The sequence below is a fragment of the Asterias amurensis genome, chromosome 8 (genome assembly GCF_032118995.1).
Source record: "Asterias amurensis chromosome 8, ASM3211899v1".
In the NCBI taxonomy this organism is placed as follows: domain Eukaryota; kingdom Metazoa; phylum Echinodermata; class Asteroidea; order Forcipulatida; family Asteriidae; genus Asterias; species Asterias amurensis.
Window position 1 is genome coordinate 11,799,619 of NC_092655.1, and position 17,350 is coordinate 11,816,968.

Genomic DNA, 17,350 nt, shown 5'->3' on the forward strand with positions numbered 1-17,350 from the left:
ATACTTTTGAAATTTTTGTTTTAAACTATAGATGCAATAGACCTACAGGACATGGGAGGATTGGTCAACTGGTGTTTTTTTTTTTTTACCAATTGAGTACTTGCACAGATTTTTGCAAACGATTGAGTTTCAATTCAGTAACATTTTTTTCAATGCTGCCATCCAATACAATAATCAGGGGCGAGAGTCATTACTAACGAAAAAGTCTGAAACTTGGATACAAATTCAAAGTTATGTTAAAATGATGGCATTTCTACTGTTTGGTAATCCCTGGGGTTAAAGATTCCAAGGAGCTTTTGGAAACAGTATCCAAAGCACTAGAGAAGTAGACCAATGAGCAGGATTTCTTTATATGTGGACAAAAAATATTGTCTTATTTTCTTCACCAGGCCGACATAAAAAGTCTGAATTCAGACAAAAGTCCGAACAATCTCATCCCTGAATAATGCACGTATTCATGTGGAAATTACATACAAGAAATATAGTATGAGGTATGATATATTGTGATGAGGTGCTCCTCAAGTCATTTTGGGAAATGCCATCAAAACCTGTTATCTTTGAAATGTAACTTTTTTAGGATTGATAGGCCAAGTAAAATATATGGACTACCCCTTTCCGATTCCAGAAAAAAACACTCGTGCACTGAACTTAGGGGATTAATAAATCAATTTACAAAATGAGCTTCAGGATAGGAGAGATATTCAATAGCGTGTGTAAATAGAACATTGCGTGTCCGTAGTAAGTGAGGGATGGGCTGTCATGGGGGGTGGAGGGGATGGGGTCATGAGGGACACAGCCCCGACTATCTGTATTAGACGCCAATCACTCAAATCACAGGGATCACCATTAGACAGTATCCTAATCCCAGTGCTTTACCAACTGTCAGAAACATTTATGCACTAACACTGTACATATTGTGCTCACCACAGTCAGGGGTTGCTTTTAATTCATAGCCTGAGGAAATGTTTCATTACATGTTTAGAAAGAGCAGGCCTGGTTTTTATTTAAGAGAAGGAGAGAGAGAAAAGTGCCAATTGGCTGGAAGTTAATCCCAACCGCACACCAATTAAACTGGTAATAAGATGATTTCAATGATGTGGTTTTAAATGTCAGCTGAATGTGTAAACAGGGTTCTTAGCATGTAAAATGGATGTAATGGGAAGTTCCCGGTGAGTGCCATGGGGCTCTGCGGAGCTCAGGTCCCCACGAAGGGAAGGACAAGTTGTGGCGTGAGTCTGACTCTGAACCCGGGAAGCAAGGGATGGAGTGTCCAACATGGCTGATATCTAACTTTTTACTACTCATTTTTATTTGTTATATGTTTGAATTGCGACAAAACCAACAAAAATCATCACAAAATGAACTTAAATTGCTGAAAAGTGATAAATACCATCAGTCACATCTTGTTTCTTATTTTACAAAAAAATTTGGGCCCTGAGAATATGTACATGTATGTACAGGTACATGTACCTGTAGTACAGTATACTTTATATCTAGTCTCGGACACTCAAATTCATTTATGCTAGCCTTGCTCAAGGCAGTCGAATTATTCACTCCGAAAAAAGACCGCCGTTGTATAAAACCCACCCGTATTCACTCTGCGTAACATGGGCACGACACGGTGCCCCGTACACTATCCGCATGCGGAGGCCGTCAGGCCGACAGCCTTGTAGGGTCTGTGTTGAAGCCACTGACCTCATTACTGTAATAAGCGAAGAGTTCCCACGGTCAGCTCATTACCATAATGCCCGCGAAAGACGAGACATGTTTACATCACACACCACCACTACGGACGCATGATAGGATCCAAAGGTCATGACAAGGGAAGTGCGTGATTGGACGCCAAATGAATAATTCATTTGCCTCACATCCTGTGTTGTCTGATAGGTCTGACGAACGATATACATATTCATGAGCTGCATACTAGCATATCCGAGAGCCTCCCAATTTCGTCCACTAGTGGAATTTTTTCAATACAACACATTAAACCCGGAGGATACAGACCCGACAAGGCTGTCAGCCTGACGGCCTCCGCATGCGGTTAGTGGTACGAGTGCGATGACTTGTGTGCACAGTATTCGTACGATCTGACAGTGTTTATACGGGTGGGTCATGCGGTGTGAACGCACGCACCATGAACAGGGTATACGGGTGGGTTCACAGCGGCGTCTTTTCGGAGCAAATAATGCGACTGCCTTGAGCAAGGCTACATTTATGCATGTACATGTACATGTAACTTTTGTAAGACTCTTCAAGTCAAAATTTAGAAGTTTTTGTATCAGTTCTTTTGTATCAGTTCTTTTTAGTAAGAATTGTTATTTTCAATCTTTTTAAACAATTAAACCTTAGACACACACTACATACATGTACGTACATGCACTAGTGTCAGACTTCCATCCATTTCCCCATGGTGTACTTCAATTGCCCCACAAGAGATTCTAAAATGTAATCATGTAACCTTGTATTTAAAGTCACTGGACACTATTGGTAATTGTCAAAGACCAGTCCTCTCACTTGGCGTATCTCAACATATATTATGCATAAAATGAAAAAACCTGTAAAAATTTAAGCTCAATTGGTCGTTGAAGTTGCAAGATAATAATGAAAGAAAAAAACACCCTTGTCACACAAAGTTGTGTGCTTTCAGATGCTTGAATTGGAGACCTCAAAATCTATTATGGGAGGTCTCGAAATCAAATTCGTGGAAAATTACTTCTTTCTCTAAAACTATGTTCTAAAACTATGTTCTAAAACTTCAGCGGGAGCCATTTCTCACAATGTTTCATACTATCAACCTCTCCCCATTACTCGATACCAAGAAAGGTTTTATGCTAATAATCATTTTGAGTGGTTACCAATAGTGTCCAGTTTTTTAAAGCCTAAGGTCAATTCATTGAGGCAAAATGTTTGTTGTTTCGGTGTTTGGGTATATGGATGTGTACAGTCCGTACAATACATTGTACTTTCTGATTTCTGCAAGATAAAAACAAACCACCCGGACACCTCCGGTTTGATATGAACATGATTTGAACAACCTTGTTGGGCATTAAAAATTGATGCAAAGTCCATCAGAGCTCATTTACCCTTGTACGTTAAATCGAAATGACAAATTCCACATGTTTCCCATACAGTTAGGTGTATGCTCTCGTAGCCACAACAGTTAGTTACCAGGCTTGATCATGTTGATTATTAGATTTTGTACAGAGGGCAAGGCACTTTTCATTGATGGAGGGCACTGTATCTTAAAGTTAAAGGAACACGTTGCCTTGGATCGGTCGTTTTTGTTAATAAATGCATGTAGAAAGATGTTGTAAAAGTAGTATACAATGATCCACACAAACATGCCTCGAAAATGCACGGTTTCCTTCTTTACCTTGTCGACTAACACGGTCGGCCATTTACACGTATGGGAGTCAAATTTTTGACTCCCATAAATGGCCGTCCGTGTTACATGTCATTCGCAGAGTAAAAGGAAAACCACGCAATTTCGAGGCAAATTTGTCTGGATCATTTCAATCTACTTTTAAAACATCTTTCTACCGGGATGCATTTTATCACAAATGGTTACAAACGCATTTTACAGACCAACTCGTGTTCCTTTAAAAGGGTTTGGGTACTTTTTATACGACAGAAAACACAAGCATCCAAGAGATTTACATACAAAATAACATGGTTTATAGATATTGATGGTAGAAAGCTACCCATAAAATAATACTTGCTGAGGTGCTGCATAATCAACAACAGTTTGTGTGCCATGTTAATTGAAAACTTGGAGATTTAATTCACTCTGACCCAAAACAACAAGGACATTTTATATCATTTAGGCTTTTAAATATCTAGTTTAGGTGTATATGTAGTACATAATTGGTTTATGGTTTGCATGAGATGTTGTTGCCGGCGCGATCAAAAAGGGCTTCTTGATTGCGGCAAACAAAATAATAATAACAATATGATAATATTGATTATTTAAAAAACGCCTTCCATGTCACAGACATCACAAAGCGCTGTACACTACCCCCCCCCCCCAGGAAAAAAAAAAAAAAAAAATAATAATAATTAAAAAATTAAAAATCAACAATTATGTTATGAAAAAGAATTCTTAAAAATAACCAATACTCATCGGTGGGGAGGGGGTTATTGCAATGCTATTTTCCTATCTCAAAGAAAAACACTGGACATAAACAGAAGAAAAACAAGAGCACCGGAAAAGCCTGTACTTTGTCTTGAGTTTCATACTCTATACTAACAAACCTGATAATACATTACCGTTAGATGCCATTGTTGTGAGTGTACTTTTTCAATGTTAATAACTTGCTTCATAACAAGATGAGTTGAGGTTGTTGTTATGAAACCACAGATCCCTTCAATTGACCTTTACCATTGCCACATTTTCAAGGAAACATGAAACACAATACACAGGTCAGGATCCATGATACTGACTCATTGAAACTAGAGAAATTGTTTTTGTTCAGCGAAACCAGATATAGAGCTTTATATTCAAATCATACATAATAAATGTACGTGTGTTTGCAGGTGCCATCAAAAGGAAGACAAAATAACAAGGCGTACGAAGCAAAAAACAACATAATACCACACCGACTCTTTTCAGAGCCAACACTCTTCCCAAAAGAGATTTTACACATGGTTGTCTGGAGTACGCAAGCTCATTAATTATTTATAGTTACTTCTAATTTTCCACACAATGCTTGAGCTTCAAACATCATTTACAATACAATGACTTTTCCCATTTGAATTTACATAATTATATAATAAAACCATTCTTATAGCGCATATCACTGTGAAGTCCCTATGCGCTGTAAAAGGAAATCAACAATTTCTGTAATACAAAGTAAACAGATCTATGTTTTTAACCGGGTATTGAATTGTTCTGATGTCTCAGCCTGTTTAACAACCTCTGGAAGACTGTTCCATAACTGAACATTACAGTATTTGGCAGGAATACAATTTTAAAACACGGTCATACACCTACAACTTTACCAACCAGGGTTGTCATCTGCTCAGACAATTATTAATCGGAGTAAGAGTCGGGTTATAATTAGAATTGCAAGGGTCGTGGGTTCGCATCCCACCCGAGTAGCATGCTTGTGATATTTTTTCACAGGACTCGGGAAAGTACAAAGTATACAGTGCTAACACACACTGGTGTATGGGTAAAAACCAAAATGAATATTCTTTATCCCCGATGCAAATTTAACATCTATTATGTTATAATTAGTGTTAATGTAGGGTTAGGAATAGGTTAGGATTGTATCTTTTAATCCCGATTTGTGTTTTTCCAGTGTGAAGTGTAATAAAATCAATAAATAAATATGACACTTACCACAAGACACCTGTGATGCACAGGAGAAAGATGGTGTAGTAAACCCGGAGACACCCCGGACAGCTGGAGTCCTCCTGTACTCGCTTCCCGCCGCAGTTGTTGCAACAGCGGCAACATCCGAAGATGATTCCGATGATGGGAACGAGGATGAGGTAGACCACACCCACACAAAGACAAACAATGATGCCTATGGTGAGGGGTAACACCTGAAAAGGGATGAAGGCGTCGTCAATAACTAATAATAATAATAACAATAACAATAACAATAACAATAACAATAACAATAACAATAACAATAACAATAACAATAACAATAACAATAACAATAACAATAACAATAACAATAACAATAACAATAACAATAACAATAACAATAACAATAACAATAACAATAACAATAACAATAACAATAACAATAACAATAACAATAACAATAACAATAACAATAACAATAACAATAACAATAACAATAACAATAACAATAACAATAACAATAACAATAACAATAACAATAACAATAACAATAACAATAACAATAACAATAACAATAACAATAACAATAACAATAACAATAACAATAACAATAACAATAACAATAACAATAACAATAACAATAACAATAACAATAACAATAACAATAACAATAACAATAACAATAACAATAACAATAACAATAACAATAACAATAACAATAACAATAACAATAACAATAACAATAACAATAACAATAACAATAATAATAATAATAATAATAATAATAATAATAATAATAATAATAATAATAATAATAATAATAATAATAATAAAAAAGCATATTTATAGGGCGCCAAAATCCACCAAAATGAGGTGCTCAAAGCGCACAGGAGGAGGAACCACACACAGCAAGGAAAATAAGACAAATAGACCAGTTACACATATAGGCGAGATTAAACAAAGTGGTTTTCAACTTAACCTTGAAAGTATTGATATTAGAAATATAATTTACACCTAACATTCTCAAACTCCACAAAATCCTAATAATAATAATCCTCTTCCTTTCATGATTGAAGATTTAGTCGCACGGCCAGAACAGCAGGGCAATTTTTAAGAGTGTACTGGGGTCTTTTATGTACATGTGCTGATAGTTTCTTTTTACACAGGACCAACAGCTTTATATCCCATCAGAAGGAAAAAGCAATGGTAAAGTGTCCTGCTTTAAAGACACAAGCTTCACAGGAATGTGGTTTTAGAGAAAGGGTCCAGAATGGTTGTTAATTGTTGTATTTTGTCAAAAACTGTAGCATTTCAGGGAAAAATAAGACAAGGGAAGTTTTCCATCATGGACTGGTCAGTTATGAGTAAATCTCCAATCTTGTTTGTACTCAATCTCACAAATGATCTACATCTATGTTAAAGACACTGGACACTATTGGTACTGTAATTGTCAAAGACCAGTCTTCTCACTTGGTGTATCTCAACATATGCATAAAATAACAAACCTGTGAAAATCTGAGCTTGATTGGTGGTTGTAGTTGCGAAATAACTATGCAAGAAAAAAACACCCTTGTCACACGAAGTTGTGTGCTTTCAGATGCTTGATTTCGAGACCTCAAATTCTAGGCTTGAGGTCTCGAAATCAAATTCGTGGAAAATTACTTCTTTCTCAAAAACTATGTCACTTCAGAGGGAGCCATTTCTCAAAAAGTTTTATACTATCAACCTCTCCCCATTACTCGTTACCAAGCGAGGTTTTATGCTGATAGTTATTTTGAGTAATAACCAATAGTGTCCACTGCCTTTAATTCTCTTCAAAACCTATTCAGCAACAGAACGAGGGGAGAAGACAATGAAGAAGCTTCAGTTTTAGGACGCAAACACCAGAGAATTAATCCAGGGAAAACCGCACAAAGTCAAGTAGGGACTGAAAACCCAGTCCACAAACCCATAATAGTGCCCCAAGAGGGATTCGGACCGGGGTGTCAGAAGGTGAGGCAAGACACAACTATGCCAACCTGACCGCCACATAAATCAACAATAAGAAATGTAGTTGCATTGTTTTTGTTAATAATTTATTCATAAATACCTCAGACAGTTTCGCTATTCCTATTGGTGGAGAGCGTAGCACATGGGTGTGTTTAAACCTTTGTTTATGACCGGTAAAAAGTGTTAATTCATGAACGTGACACGCGACCTTGCACCTGTTCTTTTAAGACAGTTTCTTCATTCCTATTGGTCGTGAGCAACGGCTGAAACAGTTGTGCCACATCACGCGATAGCCACGACGCGCACAACATTCCCTTATAAGGAGTTGTTTACCTGAGGGCAACGGAGGGCTTTACCATTTCACAGCTGGAGGGGTGTTGTGTTGAAAGAAATCATTTAACAATTAAAAGATTTTCATTTTTTTTACTTTTTGACAAAAAAGTGATGATGTTTTTGACCGAAAAGGTATTAATGAATGGGAATCAAAGTGTGTTGAATCGGTTTTCAACTAGTGGTTTAATCCTGCCGAGGCCTGGTTCTTTATAATTTACCTTGACTTCGTCTCGGTAAAATTATCAAGAACCAACCACTAGTTGAAAACCTCTTCACCACACATTGATTCCCTTAGTTAAACAAATCACAATAAAATTGTATTCACCTTTTGGACCTCCACCCAAGCATCAAACGTTTCTTGGTCATAAACTAATCTTTGGATCAACTCGGCTATGTAATCTGCAACAACAAAACAGAGAAACAAATGAGTTTAAAATGAGGTAAAACAAATTTCAGTCTTCTTGAATCAGTGTAAGATGTGCAGTCAGTTATCTTTACATTTTTATTATTACTTGTGGGTTTTTACACTACACCAATGTATGGTATAAAATAACTACATCATGTACTCCCAAATTAATGGCAACAAAAACTTATGTTATTGGTGAGAAGTACATGTACAGCATAAATGGCCATAAATGGCCGACCGCGTTAGTTCGCAACGAAAACCGTGCAATTTTGAGTGATACTTGTGTGGATCATAATATTCCACTTTTAAAACATCTTTCTAACCAATGCATTTCATAACAAACAGTTTCAAACGCTTTTTACAGACCAACTCGTCCGATCCAAGGCAACGTGTTCCTTTAATGTACAGAACAAGTATTTGGGCAAGAAGAAAGTGCCAAAATAATGTTTTGACAATTTGGTTTCATATGTACTGTAGTTTCAAAGTGAAAATTGAACTTGAAAATTCTTATCATCTTCAATAATAATATTTTTTAGCGAGTCTGGATGCTACAAGTACATGTATGTGCCAAGTTACTGAATCACAAATCCTTGATTTGTGCAGTCATAATCATAGACGTTTGCCAATGAGAGAGAGATTGGCTGATGCCTGCTTGGTGTTTATGTGAGTTTGCCGAGTTCCCTTGATGGAAAAATCATCTAAACAAGCAACAATTAACAGGGGCCAATTTCAAAGAGCTGCTTTAAAAGCAGAAAATTATGCTTGACACATCTGCTTAGCAGAAATGAGCAGGATACCAGTCATGAATTGTACATTTTTAAATGATGGTAGCTTCAACGGCAACCTTTATCTGGTAAGCATTTATTTTGTTGTGCTTAGCTGGTTTTTGTGCTTGAAGTAGCTCTATGAAACTGGGCCCTGGTCATTTCTATAGGCCTACTACCTACCCAATAGCGGCTCAAAGTTTGGTGTCACAGTATTGACAAACCCCCTGGCCAGATCACTGAGCGTCCCTCGTCGTTCTCCATCCTCCTCATAGTTCACCGCCGTCTTAAACGCTCCCAAGCTGGGCAGATTTCCCCAGTCAATTTCCCCGTCCGGATTAAGAGAGCATTTCTGCGCCGATACGCTCACAAAGAACTGCAGTGTGATGAACAACGTTGCGAGGGTAGCAACTGCAGTGTGGAACCGAGTTGCTGCCATTCTTCACCAACACTTGATGGAACAGTTTGAAGTCTTAACGTTGGTTGGTGGCAGATTTATCTACTAGAGCACTTTATGATTGTCTCAATGTTAAAACATTCGAAAATAGCTTGCTTGGATGAGTTGTAATGCAATCCCAGTCGACTAGATGCTGTAAGTGTATCGTTGTTCACAACGTTGAGTTGTCGATTCGTGGTAATACGGTAGTAGCTTCTCTCTTACCTGAAAATGAAAGAAAAAAATTATGAAACTTTTCATCAAATCAAGATCATCGGGAAGCTACAACCCTATTACTCACACAGCCAAATCAGGCAAACATCACCTTGATGATTCCATGCGTATGTTATAATTAATGCTGCATCAAGTGTGGAACTAAGAACAAAAGAAGTTCACATAATGTAGGGACTTAAAATACTACGTGGACTTACAAGGAACCTGTGTGCTTTGCACCAATGCTTTTATTTGCCCTTGCTGTGAAGTGGTTATACAAGTACCACAAGGTCTCGCAATCAACCACCTGTCAATACTTTTGCAACCAACTGCAGCAAAACAAGTTCAATATGACACTCAAAACGCGGCTTCACTACTCCGATGAAGTTGAACCCTTCATGTAAAACTTCATCGTTAGCTAGCAGCTCTCGCTTTAAACAACACTTTCTGCTATTTTGCTCCTCAAATTTGAGGCAGGGGCAGGTGGCAAATATTCTTGACTGTTCACTCTTTTCTAAACACAGGAATCAAGCAGTATGACTGTGCTGGAACCGAAAGGAAATAAGTCACTCTGTTGAGGATTGTATCACAGGGGACTTCTGGGACCATCGACCGGGCCGCCCTACATGTACGTACGATACCCAAGCATGACATGCGCATCATGTACGTACAAATACGGATTTGAGGTTTCTGTATTCAAACCACATTTTGTGTAATTGCCACCGAAGGTTTCTAATTTTATAAAGTAAACTCCTCGACCAAATCGTGTCAAAATCTTGCCTTTAATTCAAATGCATCCAGGTAGCCGTATCCTGAACTAAAACGGCGTCCCCTGTTTAATTTCAACAATATGGGTAAACTGTAAAGTAAAGGATGGTGCAATGATTCCTAATTATCAACTACACAAAGCTGTCCCATCATATCATTATTTGAAATGTAAGCACGTAGAGCACCGGTAATACATGCATCCACATAGAAAGGGGAAAAGGTGAAAATAAAAATGGCTTGCAGACCTTGGTTTCCCCTTATTCCAGACCCAGAAACTCCGATTAGGAAGTTTACAATACTACATAAAAATACATACATCACCAAAAATTCAAAACTACAGGTTTTCAAACGGGAGCTTTTTCATTTCCCTTTTGGGGTTGCTTCACGTCTTCAAGAAACCAATTTTTGAGAGAATCATGAAATCAGGAAAATCCTGAAACACCTGAAATTCCAGAACCAAGACAAATGAGTACTTATTTAGTAGGGTGCAGTCTTACATAGCCCTACAACAGACACGTAGTACAAAGTTGTTGTCATGTTGGTATGGCTTTTATGGAGGGGTTGACCACTCCAGGTTGTTGGATTTATTTATTTGCAACCACAGAAAAATACAAAGTATGGTTGGACCGTTGGACCATGGTTAGACTAAAAACAACAATCTAGAAATTATCAAGAGGTGTTTACAATACATGAACGCATTCTACTACAAAAACATTACTAAAACCTTAATTGAGGCAAGCATTAGAGAAAAGGGAAGAGCCAATAAAACATGAACAAAACAAATATACACCAAATCATTAAAAAAAATTAGGGATTTATAACAAGCACAGCTTTGAACATTGTTGAATGGGCTTAAAAAAGTGACAAGTCAGAAATAATCCGCATTGAAGGCTTGATTACTTGGCAATCATTACAATCATCAGAGTACAAGGCTTATTGAGAGCAACACACATTGGATTGTTTGTGACATGAAAGGGATACTCATCATGGAGATAAGAATTCATCACAGAGGCAAGAACACAGATCTCTTAAAGACAGTGGACACTATTGGTAATTGTCAAAGACTAGCCTTCACAGTTGGTGTATCTCAACATGCATACAATAACAAACCTGTGAAAGTTTGAGCTCAATTGGTCATCAAAGTTGCGAGATAATAATGAAAGAAGAAAACACCCTTGTCACACGAAGTTGTGTGCTTTCAGATGCTTGATTTCGAGACCTCAAAATCAAATTCTAAGGTCTCGAAATCAAATTCAAATATTTTAGTGAGAAATAACCTCTTTCTTAAAAACTACAATGTACGTTACTTTTCAAATTCTAAATCTGAGGTCTCAAAATCAAATTCGTGGAAAATTACTTCTTTCTGCAAAAACTACATTACTTCAGAGGGAGCTGTTTCTCACAAAGTTTTATACTATCAACCTCACCCCATTACTTGTTACATGCCAAGAAAGGTTTTATGCTAATAATTATTTTGAGTAGTTACCAGTAGTGTCCACTGCCTTAAAAGCTCAAATGTTGTACATTACTACACTGTACTTTTGGAACAAGAATTTTCTGACAGCAGCCCTCACTGTTTTTTTTTTTTATAATAAAAATAATAATAAAACAGCATGGCGCATTCTGGATCACAGATCCATCGATGCACTTTACAATTTAAAAAGGCTATAGAGTAGGCCCTATTGACAAAGATACATTACAGACAAAAAATAACAGGTTAGTTGTACACAAAGATTAAAAATGTAACACTGAACACTACTTAAGAGTCCCTGCCTGTAAGAATGTACCAAATTAGGGGGGGTGTGATTCATGGGTTCGCAGATCTTCTTCCAAAAAATTAGAGTGATACACCATCATACCAAACGAATAAATCCAAAATTTTAGTTTGCTGACGCTTTCGGTTTTGGAGTTACCAGTTATCAAAGTTTGGGCCAAAAAGCCCTCAAGAAACGAATAGTACATTCCCTGTAAACACAAAAACGTGCGCCAAGGTCATCCCAGAAAAAGTAAAACATTTTTTGAAACCTCCAGTTGGGCTTATAACAAAAGTAAAAAAAAAAATTTGGGATCTCGTTGGCGCGTCATGTTACGCGCACCTGAACCTTTGACGAACAGTGCCCTCGTGCCATTTTCAACGCCTCATAGCTCAACGCGCCTATAGAATCCCATGAATTGAACAAGTTCAAATGAAAGAGCTTGCATCCCTAAAACAAATTTAAGTGCAAAGTGAGTGGGATCTCGTTGGCGCAGAGAGATAATAGAGGTCAAAGTTCAAATGTTACCAATATATTGCGTTTTCGCACCTCCGTAACTTCGCGCGCCAACAACAAAAATATTTTTTTATGGCAACTGGGTATTGGAACAGTTTTCATCTAATGACAAATGAAAAAAGAATCTTGGGATCTCTGCAACTTGCATGTCAAAAGATTTTTTGAAAATTTTCTAAAGTATTGTCATTCCACACATTTTGGCCTAAATTGGCACAACATTCACTTTTTTCATCACTGTAAGTATCTGTGCCAACAAGATCCCATCAATGTTTTCTTGTATTTGGTTAAGTTGAGTGTTCCTAAACAGATTTCAATTGAAAAATAATTGGGATCATGTTGGCCCACCAATATAACAAAGGTCAAAGGTCATATGAAACTACACTACTGCCTATTTCGGGCGATTTTGCGTCGTCTAGAAATCCACGCGCCAATATGATCCCATTAAGTTGTCTGCGTTTTATGATTATATAGATTCTCAGCAACACATAAAAAGGAAAAACCAAATGGGATTTGAGTGGCGCTAACAAATATTACAGATCAAAAGTTCACAATACAAGCCTATACACATTGTACTTATGCATTGCTGTGGCAACCGCAAGTGAGAAATATCCCCCAATTTCAAAATGTTGGCAAACCATGAAGGGGATAGGTCTCCAAAACGAATTTTGGTCAAGAGATACAATGGACTTGTTTTTACAAATGGTGTTAGTTTAATGTTGGTTGGTAACTGTTGCCAAGGTCAAAGGTTACAAAGAATATGGGTGTTTTTTATATTTTCTGTCAAGAGCCAACTTCAGAGCCTTTTCAAGATTTTATTTAACGAACAAGGGTTCTTTCCTTTATGTTGGGGAAAACCACTTATAATATCTAGGCACATGTGATTGTCCCAAATTAATTAACATTTTATCAAATAAGGAAGGGCTCTATAATTAATTTGGGACAACCATATGTGCCTAGATATTATAAGTGGCTGTCCCAAACTGAAATGATAGAGCCCTTGTTCTTTAAATAAAATCTTGAAAAGGCTCTGAAGTTGAAATATAAAAAACACCCATATTCTTTGTAACCTTTGACCTTGGCAACAGTTACCAACCAACATTAAACTAACACCATTTGTAAAAACAAGTCCAGTCTATATCTTGACCAAAATTCATTTTGGAGACCTATCCCCTTCATGGCTTGCCAACATTTTGAAATTGGGGGATATTTCTCACTTTCGGTTGCCACAGCAATGCATAAGTACAATGTGTATAGGCATGTATTGTGAACTTTTGATCTGTAATATTTGTTAGCGCCACTCAAATCCCATTTGGTTTTTCCTTTTTATGTGTTGCTGAGAATCTATATAATCATAAAACACAGACAACTTAATGGGATCATATTGGCGCGTGGATTTCTAGACGACGCAAAATCGCCCGAAATAGGCAGTAGTGAGGTTTCATATGACCTTTGACCTTTGTTATATTGGTGGGCCAACATGATCCCAATTATTTTTCAATTGAAATCTGTTTAGGAACACTCAACTTAACCAAATACAAGAAAACATTGATGGGATCTTGTTGGCATAGATACTTACAGTGATGAAAAAAGTGAATGTTGTGCCAATTTAGGCCAAAATGTGTGGAATGACAATACTTTAGAAAATTTTCAAAAAATCTTTTGACATGCAAGTTGCAGAGATCCCAAGATTCTTTTTTCATTTGTCATTAGATGAAAACTGTTCCAATACCCAGTTGCCATAAAAACAATTTTTTGTTGTTGGCGCGCGAAGTTACGGAGGTGCGAAAACGCAATATATTGGTAAAATTTGAACTTTGACCTCTATTATCTCTCTGCGCCAACGAGATCCCACGCACTTTGCACTTAAATTTGTTTTAGGGATGCAAGCTCTTTCATTTGAACTTGTTTAATTCATGGGATCTTATAGGCGCGCTGAGTTGAGGCGTTGAAAATGGCACGAGGGCACTGTTCGTCAAAGGTTCAGGTGCGCGTAACATGACGCGCCAACGAGATCCCAATTTTTTTTTTTTACTTTTGTTATGAGCCCAACTGGAGGTTTCAAAAAATGTTTTACTTTTGTTGGGATGACCTTGGCGCACATTTTTGTGTTTACAGGGAATGTACTACTCGTTTCTCGAGGGCTTTTAGGCCGAAACTTTGATAACTGGTAACTCCAAAACCGAAAGCGTCAGCAAACTAAAATTTTTGATTTATTCGTTTGGTATGATGATGTATCACTCTAATTTTTTAGAAGAAGATCTGAGAACCCATGAATCACCACTTGGTACACTCTTACAGGCAGGGACTCTTAAGAACAAAATGTCTCCAAGAGTGAACCCACATTAATAATATTTGAGCAAGCACTCAAAAAATATTTCTATATATATTATTTTGTCTTATGGGTGTATACACTGTATGAATGAACTTTGATACTGATCATCACAAAGTCAACATTGGAAAGAACGTAATTTTTATTTATTTATAAAAGATGTCACACGATGAGGTGTTTTTTTTCAATTGCAAAAAGAAAACACCCAAGATTTGTTTAGTCATGTGCTTACACAATGTACTTGCCAGATGCTAAAAACTAATGGTTTTAAGCCTGCGGTTGAATAAAGGTGTATGACAATGATATTTGCAAGACATGTGTTATCTGATGACGACACCACTTGTGTGAATTTCACAATTCCACATCCTGGTTGGATCATAGCAAATATCTGCATGGATAAGGAGATAATGCTGCAAAAGCAAACAATGAGAATTCCGGGTTCATCCTTTTCAGGATACTGTTTACATTGGTTTTATTATTTTATTCTGTCGTCCCGTGTGTTTACATTGATTTTATTATTTTATTCTGTCGTAGGCCTACTGTGTGTACAAACATTGTATACGTTCATACTTGACGTCAGGCATGATATTGATATTTGGGCCTCTGTGGAAAAAAATAGGAAGATTTTTATTTAAAGGAACACGTTGCCTTGGATCGGTCGAGTTGGTCTTTGAAAAGCGTTTGTAACCGTTTGTTATAAAATGCACATGGGTAGAAAGATGTTGTAAAAGTAGAATACAATGATCCACACAAACATGCCTCAAAATTGCGTGGTTTTCCTTTTACCTCGTCGACTAACACGTCGGCCATTTATGGGGGTCAAAATTTTTACTCCCATAAATGGCCGACCATGTTAGTTCGCACAGTAGAAGGAAAACCAAGCAAATTTCGAGGCAAACTTGTGTGGATCATTGTATTCTACTTTTAAAACATCTTTCCAACCATATGCATTTTATAAAAAACGGTTACAAACGCTTTTGTTTTGACCAACTCGTCCGATCCAAGGCAACGTGTTCCTTTAAGAGTAAGGGCTGACCTTCAATGTATCCATGGTGTTTGAAGAATACATGTAGGTATAAATAGACTTTTAGGGCAATAACCACAATTTTCAGATTTTTCTAAGGTCCAACAAATCAGAAACTACATATACAACAATGGTACGAGGTATGTGCGTGCGTGTGTACGTGTGTGTGTGTACGTGTAGGTTGTAGTAATCAGGTAAATTGGTAAACGGATCAGGTTTTTAGCTGTCTGAGCGCAAGTTAGGCTATACTATGTATTTTATGGCTGCCCCAAGCTAAATGCATAAAATTCAATTTTTCAGATGCTGTCTGAATGTACACGTGTACGTGTACACCTGTGTAGCCCACATACATTTTTATGGTAGTCGCCTACACATGAATGTAGCTACAGTGTATGGATGCATTTTGGCTTTACTCATACTGAACAGGCCTACGTACAAGCTGTCGATTCTGGAAATTTAACGGTAAGAATTAAGGTGGTTGTGCGAGTCAATATGGTAATCAATAATTTAACACGCATTTAACAAATGCAAATCCCGAACATCAACGTGAAAACCTGCCTCAACTCATGTACATGTACGCAAATTATAAATCAATGCTCAACTAGATCTCAAACATTTTAATGTCAGTTGTTGTATGCTGTAAAGGCATACTGATGCAGATCCTCGCAAATAGGCCTAATGATTTGATTTAGAGTTTACGAATGGATGTTGGGAGGCACGACCCAAAAGGCCTTGTACAAAACAACAAATCACAAAGATGAAAAATAATGATAGGGGGCCTACATGTAGGCCTTCTAATAATATGCAGGGTTCTCCATAAAGCTAGTAAATCAGGCTGATACATCATATTGTGTGCCGACCAATACGCAATGACTAATTTCATAATACAGATAAAACCTTTCCAGAATGTACTATTAGTGCTTTTAAAACCGAGACAAAACCTAAGTACAGCAGATTACAACAAGACTTTGTAATCACTGTTCCACCCAAACTTGACTTACTTAGACTTAGACTTAGGGGCTCCTGCGTCGTCCGACGCATGAGGCAGTCAACGCTCTCCAGGCAGATCGGTCGGCAGTCAGTGACCTGACGTCGCTCCAGCCTCTATTGACCCTATGAAGGTCCCGCTGGATGGTCTGGTGCCAGTTCATTTTAGGTCGGCCTCTCCTCCTCCTTCCCGGCGGGTTCCACCACAGGACTTGATTGGCGAGTCTCGAAGGGGGGAGCCGCGAAACATGGCCCAGCCAGTTCATGCGCCGCCCACAGATTGTATTGGACACTGGAGTTTGTTGTGATCGATCTCTGACCTCCTCATTGCGGACGAAGTCACTCCACTTGATGCCCAAGATCTTCCTTAGGCATCTTGAGTCGAATGCATCAAGTTTCTTCTCTTGACTTGATTTTAAGTGCCAAGTTTCGCAACCATAGAGTAAAGTAGATAGCACGTTGGAGTTGTAGAAGCGAAGCTTGGTTTGAAGAGAGAACTTCTTGCTTGTCCAGATCT

At 37.7% G+C, this 17,350-nt stretch overlaps 1 protein-coding gene across 1 annotated transcript in view; it reads right to left on the reverse strand.

Annotated features, from left to right (window-relative positions):
- The window catches only part of LOC139940329 (prominin-1-A-like), a 105,344-nt gene that overhangs the window by 79,818 nt on the left and 8,176 nt on the right, over positions 1–17,350 (reverse strand). The window contains exons 2-4 of the mRNA XM_071936535.1: positions 8,990–9,467; positions 7,962–8,035; positions 5,342–5,547 (exon numbers count right to left, since the gene is read on the reverse strand). Coding sequence (XP_071792636.1) covers positions 5,342–5,547; positions 7,962–8,035; positions 8,990–9,245 — 536 coding nt within the window. The 5' untranslated portion in view covers positions 9,246–9,467. The remainder of the gene's footprint in view (positions 1–5,341; positions 5,548–7,961; positions 8,036–8,989; positions 9,468–17,350) is intronic.